The 18,137-nt window shown below is 44.1% G+C and overlaps 1 protein-coding gene across 2 annotated transcripts in view; it reads right to left on the bottom strand.

The window, feature by feature from the left end:
• Nucleotides 1-18,137, bottom strand: part of LOC138749470 (protein unc-13 homolog C-like) — an 877,967-nt gene that overhangs the window by 807,144 nt on the left and 52,686 nt on the right. For both annotated transcript variants that reach the window (XM_069910841.1, XM_069910842.1), the window contains exon 4: nucleotides 9,512-9,629. In XM_069910841.1, the coding sequence (XP_069766942.1) occupies nucleotides 9,512-9,629 (118 nt within the window). The remainder of the gene's footprint in view (nucleotides 1-9,511; nucleotides 9,630-18,137) is intronic.

Below are 18,137 nucleotides of genomic sequence, written 5' to 3'. Positions count from 1 at the left end.
TCCTTCCCTACATCGAAACTATGTTCAGAGTCCTTGCCTTTGAGACCCAACAAACCTGTTTCCTCACTCACAACAGTGAGCACAATCTTGAAACTGACCAAGGTGGGGAAATCCCGCATCACTCTGGCTGTCATGCCTCGCACTCCGCCAAGTCTAGTGGCGTGGGACCCAGAGGGAGGCGTTTGTCCTGGGCAAGCACTAGCCTCCAAGTCCTTGCCCCAGCACACGGTGCTTAAAGCTCTATGGAAAGCAGAACAAATAGAATTCAGTGACTGGCAACTTGGGAGTCCCCTCAACAGGAGGCTGTCATTGCCTGGCAGGGTTGTCACGTCCAGCAGGCGCGACCAGGTCGTCGTTCTTCTACTGCCCCTACAGTTATTTCCACCTGGAACATTCAGTGTCGAGGTGTCAACTCTGACGTAGACGCCATCTCCCCACAGAAGTCTGGCATCATCAATCTGGAATTCTCTCATCTGGGCATTGACATCTCCACCCTCAGCGAGACTTGGCTCACCGGCAGCGGCTCTATCCGTGAGGAACACTTCACACTGTTCTGGAGCGGCCATCCTGATGGAGAGAGGCCCAAACATGGAGTTGGTCTTGCAGTCCACAACCGTTTGCTCAGTTCCATTACACAACCTGTCTGCCTCTCACCACGCTTAATGTTAGTGTGGCTATCTCACCATTTTCTCCGCTGGCCGCACAAGAGGATGAAGAAGACACCTTTAATGCTCTCCTGGAATAAACAATTAGAAGAGTGCCACAGGGTGATGAAATCGCTCTTTTGGGCGACTTTTAACACCTGCATCGGCTCTGACAATGCAGCATGGCATAGGCAGTCAACAACAATGACCTGCGACTTCTTCAGTTTGCGCCAGTTTCGATCTATGCTACCCCTCCACATTCTTTTCTGGACCCTCCAACTCCAAGGCCACATGGATGCATCCACATTCACGCCACTGGCACCAGCTTGACTATATCATCGTCAGAAGGAGGCAACTAGGTGCTGTCACCCACTGTCGTAGCATGCACTCAGATGACTGTAACACTGACCACGCCCTCGTACAATGCAGAATTAAGCTGCAACCCAAAACCACAAACCACAGCCCCGACTTGACCCCACCGCCTTTAAAGACTCTACTGGCTTGGAGCAGTTCAGGGAGCTCCTCCGCAGCCACCCTGCATTGTGCACAGTTGATGTACCCCCCCGTCAACAACTGAACGAGACTGAAAAGCTCTGTTTCTGCTCATGCAAAAACCGCTTTCGGAATCCAGAAACGAAAGCAGCCTGACTGGTTTCATGCAAGTGTGGACAAGTTTCTTTCAAAACTGTCCGAGAAAAGAGCAGCCCGCCAAGCACTACAGCAGGACGAGTCCGCCTCAACGCTGGCGAGCTTACCAGTCTGCTAAGCTGAAAGTTCAAAGAGCCACCAGGACAGCGATGCAGGAATACTGGAGAGATCTCAGCGCACGCATTGAGAACATCAGAGGGATGTACAGCAGAATCAAAGTAGCTCGAGGTCCAGTACCTAAAAAAACTGTTCCACTCCGCGCTCTTGACAGGAGTCTCCTCACAGATCCTGATTCTCAACTACACCGCTGGGTTGAACATTACAGCTCTCTCCCCACAACACCAGTCGATGTGGACCCTGACATCATCAACAACACCCTGCCGCAACTACTTGTCCTTGCGGAGCAAGATGCTGAATGTACCATCATCGATGTCAGAAAAGCAGTCCACTGCATGAATAATAACTAATCACCTGAAATCAATGGTATCCCCTCTGAGATCTTGAAGCCTGGCAGCAAGGCAGTCGTCTCCGAGCTCACAATACCATTCAAAACATGCCGGCTCCACCACTGCATCTCCAAAGATCTGCGGAATGTGAACATTGTGACCCTATACAAGAACAAAGGTGACCACCAAGACTGCAACAACTACCATGGCATCTCATCATTCAGCCTTGTAGGCAAGATACTCTGTCGTGCAATCCTCCCCGCCTGCAAACCATCGCCAACAAAATACTGCCTGAAAGACATTTTGGCTTTTGACCATCTCGATCAACTATTGATATGGTCTTCACCTTCCGCCATCTGCAAGAGAGATGCATTGAACAACGCAAACCCCTCAATGTGTGCTTCATCGACCTTACCAAGGCCTTTGACTATGTTAGTCGCTCAGGTCTATCCCATGTCTTAAAACGTCTTGGCTGCCCTTACACACTATTGTCCATCATTGTACAGTTTCACAACAACATGCAGGCCACTGCTCAATTTGACGGCTCGAGATTAGAAGAGTTCCCAATCTGCTGCGGCATAAAACAGGGCTGCGTACTCGTTCCAGTTCTGTTTGGCAATTTCTTCTCTGTTCTTCTGCGCCATGCCTTTCCAGAAGCTTCAGGCACACAAGGCATTCAGGAAAACTTTAATCTGTCACGGCTCCGGGCCAAGACCAAAATCAGAAGAGTTATGATTCAAGAACTGCTCTATGCAGATGATGCTGCCTTCGTGGCTCACTCGCAGCCAGAGCTGCAAACGTTGTGCGATGCATTTGCATCTGCCTGCATTGAATTTGGTCTGAAAATTATCCTGGGCAAGACAGTCGTCTTTACCCAATGCACCCATGACACTCCATCAATTACTATCAATGGGTCAGTGCTCACCAACGTAGAGAAATTCTGATACTTGGGCTCCACCATGACAACAATGAACTCACTCAACAAAGAACTGGACACACACCTTGGAAAAGCATCCACTACCTTTGGACGCCTCCGTGCCCACATGTGGGTTAACTGCCACTTCTCCACCAAGTTGAAAATCCGAGTCTATGAGGCCTGCCTGCTGAGTACTCTTCTCTACGGCTGTGAATCCTGGGTCACATACAGAAAGCAAGAACACCGCCTTAACGCATTCCATTTCTGCTACCTCAGATCCATCCTAGGCTACTCATGGCGTGACAGAGTCATAAACATCAAAGTCCTGGAGAAAACTGGAAGTATGGACCTCTACTCAATCATTCAAGCTCGCCGCCTGCGGTGGGCTGACCACATTGTCTGTATGGAGGATGGCCAATTGCCCAAAGATGTCCTCTACAGTGGGATACCAGATGCTCCCCGCCTTGTTGGCCGCCCACGTCTTCACTATGAAGACGTAATCAAGCGCCGTCTTCAGTCATTCCATGTCAACCATACTGATTGGGAGGTCCTCGCAAAAAATCACACTGCATGGCGTTCCACAATTTGCAGTGGCACATCACAATGTGCCAACAACTACAAAAAGTTCTGTGAGGGCAGAAGAGCTACAAGGCACCGTGTTCATCTTCACCGAGGCAGTGATGTTTCACACCTAATGTTATGGTAGAAAGGGCAGCAATATCATTCTTCCTTTCAAGCTATATCTAGAGGGCCATCAATCCTTATTAATCAGAATATTCCTTTTAGTGTACTCCCCAATGTACAACCGTAACTGGAATGATCGGCCATAACTTAAAATGGACACGAGTCAGAATTTTGCCCATGCGCGTGCAGTACCGAAGTCTTAAAGCCAACTTTTTCAATCAAATGTTGACAAACTATAACAGGGATACAGAGCTCAAAAGTCTATGTGGGTGCTCTCATGTGAATCTGCACTTTGGAGGACTGACAGTTCGTGCAGGTCTTAGCCCACTGTTGACCTGTTTACAGAGGCCATGCCAGACAAACCTGTTGGCCATCATTTTGACCATGGCGGGAAGCACCAGGTTGTGGATTGCCTCGAAAACCTGGCACCTCCATGCAGCCAGTATGATGGGGCAGGGACTGCGGTGGAAATGTCACACAGCAGTGTCAGGTTACTTCGGCCGACCAGGACGTCTTCCACCCTGAGACTAGAGATGGCTGTCCTATACACGGGCATCTCAGGGTCCTGCTACTATGCTTTGGCAAGGGCCACATAATCGACCCCTTGGAACAGACTCAATCATGGGGTGTGACAGAGTGTCAGCTATATTGTTTTTCCCTGTGATATGCTGAATGTCCATGGTAAACTCAGACACGTAGGACAAGTGTCTCTGTTGTCGGGCCAACCGCAGGTCCAATACCTTATAAAAGGCGAAAGTCAGAGGCTTATAGTAAGTGAATACCATGAACTGCCGGGCATCCAAAAATTAACAGAAATGTCTTACCGCCAGGTAGAGCATTAATAACTTCCAGTCGAAAGCTCTGTATTTGACTTCTCGGGGGCGAAAGTGCCTGCTGAAAAAGGCCAGGGGACCTCACTGAGTTGTTCTATCACGTCCCCTACTGCTGTGCTGGAGTTGCCTCCAATCTGGGGTGGACCAGGAGAGTGGCATTGGCCAGCACATCGTTGACATTCTGGAACGCCCTGGAGGATTCCTTGTCCTAAACAATGTCTTTGCCTTGCTGATCATCAGTGCAAAGAGAGAACACGTGACGTATGCCGCTGCTGGTATGAACTAGTGGTAAAAGTTTATCATGTTGGCAAATTCCTGCAGCCCTTGTGTGGCTGAGCAAAATGCCAGACTGCCTCAACCTTCTCAGAGAGGAGTGTGGCCCCGTGCCTGTTAATCCTGTACCCCAGGATTTCAGACCAAATTTGCACTTAGTGCAAATCATTCAGATGAGTGCACAGTTGTGTCAGGTGGGCAGTATGGTCCTTGCGGCTGCGGCTGGCCATGAGGATATGTAATGGAAGATTTAAACCGTGTTTCTTACTTTTGCAGCCTTTGCTTCTGCAAGGCTGAGAACCTGCTTGTTTTTTAGAATCAGCAGACATAAGCTAAATTCCACCGAGGGGCCAGAGATGCAGTTATCTGACGAAAGGACATCTGTGTACCAAGAACATTTAATCTTCCTGCTTGTTTTGGTCACAGACTGTCAGAGGCCTAGCCTTGATGCAAAATAAACCATTGTATTCAAAGTGATAAGTTGAAAATTACGTTATTCGATAGAAGCCTAGCATGCTAGCTTGCTCGCTTAGCTTTCTTGCTGTGCTGGGAATAGGTGCTTGGGTAAGCAGTTTTTGGGTAATATAACTCATGGTCCCACTGCTGAAGTTTGAGACTCTCCAAGAGGTGGCAACATCTCTCAGCAAGAAGAACAACTTCTGGAGTCCAGCCAACGTCCCGGTCGGGGGAGGTGGAGAAGCTGCTACCGGTGCCCTGACAACCTATTACAAGTCTGTAGTCGTTGCCTCGCTTCGGCAGTTGGGACCAGTCCAGGCGTTGATAAGTATAGCTGGGAAGGGCTAGCATATTGTAGTTTTAAATCAACTTTTGAATTTGTAATAAACATTTGTTTAAACTGAACTGCTCTCGGTGTGTGTGTCTAGTTTCTTTCGGTAGCTCAAACACTGTGACCAATCTAAAACGAACAAAATGAGAGGTATAAGTTTACCCAGGACAGGATATCATCCAAATAGAGGAAAGCAAATGGGAGGTCCCGGTCCACTGTGTCCATCAGCCGCAGAAAAGTTTGTGCTGCATTCTTTAGACTAAAGGGCATGTGGAGAAATTCAAACAAACCAAAGGGGGTTATGGGGAGATGCTGGGGATGAACTGGGATTTGGTGGTACGCCTGATGAGGTCCACCTTGGACAACACCCATGCCCCTGCAGGTTGGCAGCAAAGTCTTTTATCTGTCAGGCATGGTGGCCTTGTTGAGGTGGCGGTAGTCACTGAATGGTCTCCAACCCCCTGCTGATTTGGGAGCCATGAAGAGGGGAGAGGCTCAGGGACCATTGGGGCGCCACACAATCTTTTTGAGCTCCTCCTTCATCAGGCTGAGCTTTTCGGGAGGGAGTCGGCATGCCCTGGCATGGAGCGGGGGGGGGGGGCCCTCAGTCAGTATGTGGTGCCTTACCCCGTGCTTTGGCTTGGCTGTGGAGAACTGTTACACCACTACTGAGGGGAGCTACACCAGGATGCAGGTGAATTCATTGTCCAAGTCCAGGTGGGGCTGGGTAGCTTGGCTTCCCCCAGAGGCAGACTTTGAAAGGTTCTGGCGTGCACCAGATGCCATTCCTGTTGGTCAACCAACAAGCAGTGGACCCAAAAGAAGTGGTTCACCCTCCCCCCAGGATTGGTTGCACAACTGCGCAAAGGTAAAGGTCCATGCAAAGCGGCTGTTTCCAAAACGAAGGGGATTGGTGTGGGTCCCAAAAGTTCGAATGCAGGAACTGTTGGTTGCCCTCAATGTTGGTCCTTGCTTGCTGTCGAGGCCTGCAGGGGGTAGATAGGACATTTATCTCTACACCCATGTCAACCAGCAAACGCCTGCCAGACAGTGAGTCCAAGACATGGAGGAGACTATCATCTGGCCCAAATGCCACATCAACGACAGTTGGCCTGGACATTACCCAAAAACCCGCAGGGTGAGCAACAGAGACGGGCCTCTGCACCCATCATTGATGATAGTAGTATAGTTGTCCTGGGCTGTTCACCTTCCTCTCCGCTGGCCTTAATTTTGCTGTGGGTTGTTCGTAGAGCTTGCTGGTGCTGGTGCTGGTGTCCTTCTTCGCTCTCCAGAGCACATTCGCCTGGAAGGCAACCTTCCAAGGATCGCTGAAATCATTTGTGAGCAAAAGCCATATATCCTCTGTCAGCTGCTCCAGGAAGAGCTGCTCAAAGAACAGGCAAGGCCTGTGGTCCTCAGTTAACATGAGCATCTCACTCATTAGGGCAAACAGGACGCTGTCCCCAGTCCATCCACAAGCAGCAATCGGGTGCAGCGAAAGCCCAGAGTGCAGGTTAGTAGCTCTTCGAGAGCCGCATATTTGCATTGCTCTGGAGGCTGCCATAGGCAATCTACGACCCTTGCCGCGGTGTCTTGATCCAGGGGGCTCACAACATAGAAGTAGCGGGTGTTGTCGGTGGTGATGTGGGAAAGCTGGAACTGGGCCTCAGTCTGCTCGAACCACACATGTGGCTGCGACACCCAGAATGCCAGGAGCCTGAGAGAGACTGCTTGAATGGTCACTGGCTCCACTTGTTCCATCATCTTCAGGTCCAACTGCCATTTGGACCTGTTGGGGTCAGCAATGTCAGGGTACACACTACAGTGAGTGTGGAAGGAAGGCACACACACGAAGAGTCAAAGTCGAAGATGGATTTATAACTGGCAGTTCTGCTTATATGGGCCCCTGGCACTGACGTCAGGGCCCTGCATCATCGGATTGCTGGCCTCAGGTTGGCCGGCGTTCCTACCAGAGTTCCCCATCTTCCTGCCATGCAGTGGTCACCTGGGATGGCAGCTGGTATCATCCCCCTGGTCCGCACAAGCACCGCGTTCATCGGGCATTTTGAGAGCCAGTCCAAGTCTCCATGCGTGGGCCACTACAGTACTTAGAATATGAATTATGGATATGATTTGCAACATATTTTTGATATACTGAATGCTTTATTAATTTTGTGCAACTATCCATATCATTGTATTGAATTATGTTATTTGTATGTTCTTTATTAAAATTAATAAAAATATTTTAAAAAGAAACAAAAACTTGTTGCAATTGTTAGGTCTGCTTTGTTCGAGAATGAGTGAGTCAGACACCAGACTGAGTCAAAATCAAGGTTCTTTATTACCGGATTGTAACACTTGCAACTAACAGTGTTAGTTGGAGAAGGCGCATTCTCCCGATATCAGCAAGTGGTGTTTTTTTATACCTCAGGACACGTACTTAGTAAATTATCATACCATTACATTGTCCAATGAATAAGCTGTTGCTACCCTTCTCTGTTAGTCTGCTGCTCATCAGCTTGTTATTGCCAAACTTATCTTGAGCGTACAAGGTCACACCTGCATCCTGTTACTCCTTAGTACTGGGTGACTCCTTCTCTGGTCCCAACTCATGATGTTTTTACCTTACACCTTGCTTTGGAAGTTTATAGCCCAACATTTCCCTCACTTTACTGTTATTACCACTGAAGCATGATCAATTACACAAAGACTGAAGTTGCCGAGAATTAAGGCTTTTATTTATGTTACGGAGTCCAGAGGACCCCAAAAATCAGCAGCACTAGATATGCACCACAACACAGGGTTTCTTAAACAAAAGTAGTTTTTAATTATAATTGAACAAGAAAACAGAATTGAACTTTAGTTTGGTAGGTTAAGTAATAAGTTACTTAATCCCCCCCCCCCCCAACACTAAGTTCAGCTGTGTATTATGTATATTTAAGATTAGAAAAGTTCTTTAGATCACAGTCCAATCTCACTGGTTGCAGGCAATTCTTGTACTGTGCACAGAAGTTAGCATTAACAAAGTTCACCAATCTTTGGTGCTTAACAGGCAAATGACTACCACTCAGGAGGGTTCTTGCTGGTTTTCAGAGAGAGATTCCTTTTCCAGGACATCAGCAAATGATTCCTTCTCACTCAGTATTGCTGACGAAACTTTCTACCTTCAGGGTTCTCCAGATGATCCTCTTTCTTTCAGGTCACCTTTCAGACCACCAATCTCCTCCTTTGAACAGGCAGCCTTCCAAAGTTTGCCAGCTGGTCCCTCTGGAACTGATTTCTGTCTCTCTCCTTTCTTTCAGACCCTCCCTTTCTGAGAGCAAAACTCTTCTCCTCTGCCTGCAAAGATCACATGCTCTCCCAGGCAAGCTGCTGTCAATACTTTGTTGCCTCTTGCAAATATTCTGTTTTAAAATGTATGTGTGCAAGCTGCTCTAAGAATTCCTCCCAAACCACCTCTAAATACTCTGTCACATTTACAAGAGATGGACAGCATCCCTGTGTTGGTCGCTCACATGGTCGCTCACATTGACTTGGACTCGAACTGGGGGAAGGTTTCTGGCATGACAGCCTTTATGGGGAAGAAAAGGGGAGGAGTCACAAGCCGACTAGTGAGAGCAGGGTCAACCGAATATATACAATAGTGGTTTCACCACAACCACATCAGAGAAATGAGGAGAATGGATGGAGCCTATTCTCACTGCTTCCTTCAGCGAGAAGACACAGAAGCCTGAAAACGAGCCCCTATAGGTTCAAGAACAGTGGCTTTCCAACAGCTATCAGATTCCTGATTGTTACACTGATCATGGACTACTCCGACACAACAAAAGGACTGACTGCATTATTGTAACTCCTTTGTTTTGTAACAAACTGTGCGTAAGGAGCAGCAATAGACAATTAACCAGAAAGACAGTTTAATTTTAATACACTTTTTATTTTTTACTCTTAAACTATCATCTTAATTCCTAAACTATCCTTAACACTAAGCCTATCCCCAACTATGCGCAGGTGTCTAGTTTTGTGTGAGTGTGTGAGTGTGTGTGTGCTAGTAATAGTTGGCATTATGATAACTGTGAATATTTATTATCTCTCTCTTGTATTTATTATATTTTCATTTAATTTGATAACTAGTATTGGTTTTTTTAATTGGTTGGCTGTAGCAAGTAGGAATTTTAAATCAAGTACCTGGTTGGCTGTAGCAAATAGGAATTTTGGTGCACAGGTATATTCTTCAATATACAGGACAACAAACCCATTATAATCATCATTAAATCACTTACCTCAGTTGCGTGTTCAATTGTTCTGAGAGGTATCCATATCGTGCCCAGAAGAACATCCCATATCAAGCCTTTGTCCCATACTTCAACAACAAGACCCTTTCCTAAATCGTTGATTTCACTGCAAGAGAAAAATTTGTTGTGTACATCAAGTGCAGATGGACCAGATTTCTTTTGACCACATCAGACAGGACAGTTAACATAGTGGTTAGTGCAACGCTATTGCAGTTCCAGCAACCTGGGTTCAAATCCAGTGCCATCGGTCATGAGTTTGTGCATTCTCCCTGTGCCTGTGAGGGTTTTCCCTGGTGCTTCAGTCTCCTCTCATCCTTCAATACATACAACATAGAGTTGTAGGTACCTGGAATGAGCTGCCAGGAGTAGTGGTGGAAGAGGATATGAATGGCATTTAAGAGGTTTCTGGACAGACATGCGTGTATGCAGGGTATAGTGTTATTTATCATATGCACGCAGACATGGGGCCCGGAGGCCCTGGTCTTCACCATTCTCTTTTCTCAGTCAGCACTGAGACTGATGGAAAGTTACCACAACAATACACTCCCTTCATTCCAGGTATCTCCATATTTGCTTTCCTTTCCACTAGAACTCAAAATACTTAACTGTTAATAAGCTGCTACAAGTGGCACAAACTGAACTAATCTGCAAGTTCACCCATTCAAAAATAAAGAAAATCAAAAGGGGAAAATCACTCACATAACTTCCAGGAAAATTTAAATAAAAAATTTTTCCTCACCAAATTTACTTTTATAGCAATGTTCTCTCATATTCAAAGTGTAATTAGCCATTTTCAAAATGATAAATTCCCATCCCCATCAATCAGAATCCTATTTTATGTGCTTAGTTCAGCTCAGATGGGGTAAAATATTCAGGCTCTGGACAGGCCAGTCAAGCCAAGCAGTTTGGCTCACTTCTTTGTGTTTCCAAACCTAAATAACACATTTAGGATGGTCAGGAATGGGGGGAAAAAAATACTGAGGCTTGAGTTATATTTTATCTGATTTTAATTTTTATAAAATCAAGATAATTCTTAGATCACGGTATTTACCATAGTCACTCTCTGTATAGTGTTCTATTATGAAACCTAAATAAAGTCAGTTTCATCATGTATACTCTTTCAAATTCAACCAAGGTTCAGTGTGGAGACACAACTCTTCGACAATTCTTTAAGACCTTTCTGTGAATTAGACTAAGTTAATGAATTGAAAGACCCAGATTAAATGCCAAAATGGTGCAGTTAGCTTGTGTTCTATTTGACTGCTCATACTCAGCCTCAGAAATCTTGGGCTAACTTTTTGTGGCCACACAGATCCCAGAACTTTATAAATGTGCAGAGATCTCCAACAGTTCTGTGAGCAGCTCAGGTTGCACAGTGATCATGCATCCAGTCAAGGCATTCAGCCCTGAGCGCCACCCTGACAGATTGTGCTGTCAAAGCCATTATTGAGATTATGGCAGTCAATTTAAAAAAAAATTAATTTAGTTTGACAACTGTTAGTTTTTTTAAAAATAAATATACAAGGAAATGAAAGGCAAGTTAATCTCAAATTTTTATCTGTTGATGGCTTCAATGAAATTAATGAGGTTGTACTTTTTTTAATTTTAATTTTACTTTTTTTAAATTTAGAGATGGACCATAATAAGCCCATCCAGCCCATAAGCTTTCACCACCCAGATACACTTGCCTCCACCATCTCATCTTTACCATGAATGCCCAGTTTCTGTACACCTCCATGCCTCATTCGGTATGTCTTAAAGCCTTCCACTTCTTCCTGGAACATCGTTCCAACCAGTTTCCCTCCACCAACATTCTCATCTCATTTTCACCTGAATAACTTCTCTTTTGATGTTTCTCATTTCCTACAAATCAAAACTGTAGCCACGGGCAATCACATGGGTCCCAGTGTTGTTGGCTACTTGGAACAGTGTGTTCTAAACCTTCTCCAGCACCAACCCTCAACTCTTCCCTCCTCTTTTAGGAGAATAGTGGTGGATGGGGGAGGGGAATCTCATGCAAAAATTTCAAATTTTGAAAGGCATGGACAGAGTAGATGCAGAAAGATGGTTTCCTATTGTGGTAGAGTCTAGGACAAGAAGGCACAACTTCAGGATTGAAGGCACCTGCTTACAACAGAGATGCAGAAGAATTACTTCAGCCAGAGGGTAGTAAATCTGTGGAATTTGTTACCACAGGCAGTTGTAGAGGCCAAGTCATTGGGAGTCTTTAAAGCAGAGATAATAGATTCTTGATTAGCCAGGGCATCAAAGGTTATGGGGAGAAGGCCAGGCAGTGGAGCTGTGGGAAAATGGATCAGCTTATGATGAAATGGCAGGGCAGACTTGATGGGCTGAATGGCCTATTTCTGCTACAATGTCTTATGGTCTTAGCTCTATCTCCATCTCAGGAGCCACACTGTCCAACAACCAACTAGCTATAAACTCACCAACTCCCACAGCTACAGAGACTGCACTTTCTCCAACCTAGTCCCTAGTATGGATGCCATATCTTTCTTCTAGTTTGTGGATGACACCAAAATTGGTGGCATAATGCAACCAATCTCAACATTTTTTGGCTGTGGCCCCTTGGAACTCTGCTCAAAGTTTATGAGCACCCTTCCCTGTGAAGCAGTCAAGTTTCTTACTTCTCTCCTAATGGCAATATATTAAAAAAAATAAAATATTTGTTACACAAGGTGAAAGGAAAACAAAGCTTTTACTTAAATATGCTATGGCCACCAGGTTGGGTGGGTGGTGGGGGGGGGAGGGATTGCACATTGGACCCCCGTTAAGAGAGGAATTAGGAAAGCTAAAAGAAGGTACGAGAAAACTATGGCAAGCAGGGTGAAAACTAATCCAAAAGAGTTCTACAAATATGTTAATGGTAAGAGGAAAGCTAGAGACAAAATTGGTCCCTTAGAAAATCAGAGCGGAAAACTGTGTGTGGAGCCTAGAGAAATGGTGGAGATATTGAACAGTTTTTTTTCTTCAGTATTCACTAAGGAGAAGGATATTGGGAGATATGAGATAAAAAAAGCAAATTGGGTAAATATGGGGAATATAGAGATTACAAAAGGTGTAGTTTTAAGGTTTTTGAAGAATATAAAGGTGGATAAGTCTCCGGGACCAGACGGGATCTTCCCCAGGACATTGAGAGAAGTGAGGGAGGAAATAGCAGAGGCTCTGGCAGTAATTTTCCAAATGTCATTAGATATGGGGATAGTGCCGGAGGATTGGCGCATTGCGCATGTGGTTCCGTTATTTAAAAAGGGTTCAAGGAGGAAGCCTGGCAACTATCGGCCTGTAAGTTTGACGTCTGTGGTAGGTAAATTAATGGATAAAATTCTTAGAGATAGTACTTATAAACATCTGGATAGACAGGGTCTGATCAGGAGCACTCAACATGGATTTCTGGGAGGAAGGTCATGTTTGGCCAATCTGATTGAATTTTTTGAAGAGGTGACTGGGAATGTGGATGAGGGTAGCGCAGTGGATGTTGTCTATATGGACTTCAGTAAGGCCTTCGATAAGGTACCACATGGTAGGTTAGTTAGGAAGGTGCAGTCTTTAGGTATAAATTTTAAGATAGTCAAATGGATTGAACATTGGCTGAAAGGGAGAGGCCAGAGAGTGGTAGTGGATAATTGTCTGTCAGGTTGGAGGCCGGTGACCAGTGGTGTGCCTCAAGGATCTGTATTGGGCCCATTGTTGTTCGTTATATACATTATTGATCTAGATGATGGGGTGGTGAATTAGATTAGTAAATATGCAGACGATACTAAGATAGGTGGAATAGTGGATAATGAAGAAGGTTTTCAAGGATTGCAGAGGGATTTGGGCTGCTTAGAAAAGTGGGCTGAAAAATGGCAGATGGAATTTTAATGCTGATAAGTGTGAGGTGCTTCATTTTGGTAAGAAGAATCAGAATAGGAGATACGTGGTAAATGGGAGAGCATTGAGGAATACAGAAGAGCAGAAAGATTTAGGAGTAACGGTACATCGTTCCCTGAAGGTAGAAACTCACGTGAATAGGGTGGTGAAGAAGGTTTTTAGTATGCTGGCCTTTATCAATCATTGCATGGAATATAGGAGTTGGGAGGTGATGTTGAGATTGTATAAGACGTTGATGCGGCCTAATTTGGAGTTCTGTGTGCAGTTCTGGTCGCCTAATTATAGGAAGGATATAAACAGAGTGGAGAGAGTGCAGAGAAGGTTTACCAGAATATTACCTGGGTTTAAGCATCTAGAGTATAGGGAGAGATTGGACAGATTAGGTCTTTAGTCTTTGGAGCGTAGAAGGTTGAGAGGGGATTTGATAGAAGTATTTAAGATTATGAAAGGGATAGACAGAGTGGATGTGGATAGACTATTTCCGTTAAGAGGAGGAAAGATTAAAACAAGAGGTCATGAGTTAAGAATTAAGGGGCAGAGGTTTAGAGGTAACATGAGGGGGAACTTCTTTACTCATAGAGTGGTAGCCGTGTGGAATGATCTTCCGGGAGAAATAGTGGCGGCGGAGTCAATTGTATTATTTAAGAAAAGGTTGGACAGGTATATGGATGAGAAGAAGATGGAGGGTTATGGGCATTGTGCAGGGAGGTGGGACTAGAAAGGGGTGTTTGGTTCGGTGTGGACTAGAAGGGCCAAATGGCCTGTTTCCGTGCTGTAATTGTTATGTTATGTTATGTTAAGAATGGCTTTGGACACTGAAGACGATCATCCAAGGTTATTAACTACAGAGCCCTCCTGAATATTTGGAAGAAAGACACCTTTTTCTTTATCTGCTATTCACTGTGTTCCCTTGGGTCCTACCCTGGTTTAACACTCCTCATTGCATAACTTTGCTCACAACCCAGTTAAAATCCTTCTACCAGGTTACTCTCCCAGTTGAACTGCAGAATCCTCCATAATGTTTGGGATAAAGACACTTTTTTGCCTTTATTTGCCCATGCTCCAGTTTTAAATTTGTATCAAACAATTCACATGTGATTTAAGTATGCATTCCAGATTTTATTCAATGTTATTTGTTTATATTTTGCATTGACCATGCAGAAATTACAGCACTTTTATACAGTACATAGTCCTCCCTTTTCAAGAACTATAATATTTGGGACATAGCAATGATATGCAAGTAGTCATGTTTAGAGTTTTGTTGCTTATCCCTTGCATGAAGACTGCTTGAAGTCTGTGATTCATAGACATCAGGTACTGAGCTTCTTCTCTGGTGATGCTCTGCCAGGCCTCTACTGCAGCTATCTTTAGTACCTGCTTGTTTCGGGGGCTTGTCCTCTTAAGTTTTTTCTTCAGCATATTGAAGGCACGCTCAATTGGATTGAGATCAGGACTTGGCCATTCAAAAATATTCCAGGTTTTACCTTTTGAAAATCTCCATTGTTACCTTATCAATATGCTTGGATCATTGTCTTGCTTTTGAGTGAAGCACCATCCAATGAGTTTGGAGGCATTTGCTCAAACTTGATAAGATGCTTCTATACACTTCAGAATTAATTTGGCGACTGCAATCAGCAGTTACATCATCAATGAAGTCCGCCAATACCTGTGGCAGCCAAATATGCCTAGGCCATAACATCCCCATCACCATATTTCAGATGTGGTGGTATGCTTTGGATCTTGGGCAGTTCCTTTACACCTTCACACCTCTCCTGCATCTCTTCCCATCACCCTGATACAGGTTTATGTTGACCTCATCTGTCCACAAGACCTTTTAACATAACATAACATAACAATTTACAGCACGGAAACAGGCCATTAGGCCCTTCTAGTCCGCACCGAACCAAACACCCCTCTCTAGTCCCACCTCCCTGCACAATGCCCATAACCCTCCATCTTCTCATCCATATACCTGTCCAACCTTTTCTTAAATAATACAATTGACTCCGCCGCCACTATTTCTCCCGGAAGCTCATTCCACATGGCTACCACTCTCTGAGTAAAGAAGTTCCCCCTCATGATACCTCTAAACCTCTGCCCCTTAATTCTTAACTCATGTCCTCTTGTTTTAATCTTTCCTCCTCTTAACGGAAATAGTCTATCCACATCCACTCTGTCTATCCCTTTCATAATCTTAAATACTTATATCAAATCCCCTCTCAACCTTCTACGCTCCAAAGAATAAAGACCTAATCTGTCCAATCTCTCCCTATACTCTAGATGCTTAAACCCAGGTAACATTCTGGTAAACCTTCTCTGCACTCTCTCCACTTTGTTTATATCCTTCCTATAATTAGGCGACCAGAACTAAACACAGAACTCCAAATTAGGCCGCACCAACGTCTTATACAATCTCAACATCACCTCCCAACTCCTATATTCCATGCAATGATTGATAAAGGCCAGCATACTAAAAGCCTTCTTCACCACCCTATTCACGCGAGTTTCTACCTTCAGGGAACGATGTACCGTTACTCCAGATACTTGTTGGCAAACTGTAATACGGCCATCCTATATCTGTGGCTAACTCTTGGTTTGCATTGTCCTGCGTAGCCTCTGTATTTTTGTTCATTAAGTCTTCTATGGACAGTCGTCAATGACACATCTACACCAGTCTCCTGGAGTATTTCTGACCTTTCAGACAGGCGTTTGTGGATTTTTCTTCATTATGATGAGAATTCTTCTGTCATCAGCAGTGGAGGGTCTTCCTTGGCCAACTCGTCCCTTTGCAATTACTGAGCTCACCAATACGCTTTTTCTTCTTAATAATGTTCCAAACAGTTGATTTTGGTAATCCTAAGATTTGGGTGATGTCTCTTATTTTTTAGTCTTTTTTTAGCCTTATAATGGCTTCTTTGACTTTCACTGGCACAACTCTGGTCCTCATGTTCAAAAATAGCAACAACAGACTCCAAAGGTGATCAAAAACTTAGAAGCAAGCCTGACACTCATACATAAACTACTGAAGCAATTGAACATACATGAGTAAGCGAAATGTCACAAACATTATGGTGCCTTGAAATAGGGGTATGATGTACAAAAAGTGCATTAATTTTTACATGGTCATACCAAAATGTATATAAATAACCTTAAATAAAATATGGATGGGCACTTTAATCACATGAATTGTTTGATTACAAATTTATACCTATGGTGCATGGGGAAAATAAAAGAAAAAAGTGTCTTTGTACCAAACTTTATGGAGGAAACTGTAAGTCAACTGGGAGAGTGATCTGGCAGAGGAATTTAACTTGACATGTCTAAAATTATATAATGAGGAATGTTAAAACAGGGCAGGACCCAAGGGTTCTACACAACAGAGAAACCTAGAGGTTCAAGTACATAGTTCTAATAAGGTGGTGACTCAGAATGGTGAAGATCCATACAGCACGTTTGCCTTCCTTGGTGGGGATATGGAAGGCGACAATTGGGTCATCATGTTATAGCTGTACAAGATGTTTATGAGGCCACACTTGCAGTTTTGTGTTCTTTGGTTACCATACTATGGGAAGCATATGTTTAAACTTTAGTGCAGAAAATATTCACAAGGGTGTAACCTCAAAACCCAATAGAAAATCCCTTCTCATTCTAAGCACATATGTATGTGTATATGTTCAGGAAAGTTCTTTGATTCACAGTCCAATCTCACTTCTCACTCCTCCAAGTTCACCAGTATCAGACAATTCTTATAGTATGCGCAGAATTTAACATTTATGAATTTTCACCAGGTTCTTGTGCTTAAAGGTAAATGGTTACCGCTCAGGAAGGTTCTAGTTGGTTTCAGAGAGAGACTTGTTGCTCATTGGACACACACAAACTGATTTCCCCTGATTAGTCACTTCAGAGTCTTGCCGAAGAAACTTGCCCCATCATAGGTTTTCCACAGAATTCCACGTTTCCCTTATTTCAGGAGAAATACTCTAGCCAGCCATTCCCTCTTGCAAGGACTACAAGAGTTTTTCAACAGGCTGAACTCAGAACTCACAACCCATCTTCAAAAAGGGGTTTTCCACAAGCTCTCTCTCTCTCTTCTCTCTATTTGTAAAAACCAGAACTTCTTGCGGGGCTCCAAATGTTATCTTTAATACATCCTATCAATACTTGAGCCCAGACTCCTCTATTTGCACCTGTTTTAAAAATTTTTTTCAAAACAGTCCATTGCCTTTGGCAAAGCCACTGGTGCCTGCATGACTGGGTTCAGCCAAGCTGTTGCATTTTAAATGAGACATGGTGTTACTCTGTTTGTGGTGACCTACACTGATCCCCCACAATCTATCTCTCTTAAAGACATATTCATATAGAACAGGGGTGTCAAACTCAAATTCACGGAGGGCCAAAATTAAAAACTTGGACTAAGTCGAGGGCTGAACTAAATATTTATTGAAAATTTTCAACAACATCTGCATGTTTTCTCTTCTTTCAACATATGTAATGTTAAACTTTTTCTTATTAAAATAAATGTTTAATAATAGTTTTGGATAAACTCTTTCCAGAAGCATTAACAAATGAGAAATAAAATATTCAATAAATAATATTTCTCTATAGAGGATTTGTCAAATGTTGCTAGTGTGCTGTCGAATAGTAAAATCTGAGGGCCATTGAGAATGTGGGAGAATAACATGATTCCTGAAACAATCAAATGGGTGACTGATTGTGGGCATGA

This window comes from Narcine bancroftii, chromosome 14 (assembly GCF_036971445.1).
Source record: "Narcine bancroftii isolate sNarBan1 chromosome 14, sNarBan1.hap1, whole genome shotgun sequence".
NCBI classification, from domain to species: domain Eukaryota; kingdom Metazoa; phylum Chordata; class Chondrichthyes; order Torpediniformes; family Narcinidae; genus Narcine; species Narcine bancroftii.
Note: the sequence above shows the minus strand (reverse complement) of the source record. Positions and strands in the feature narration are given on the sequence as shown.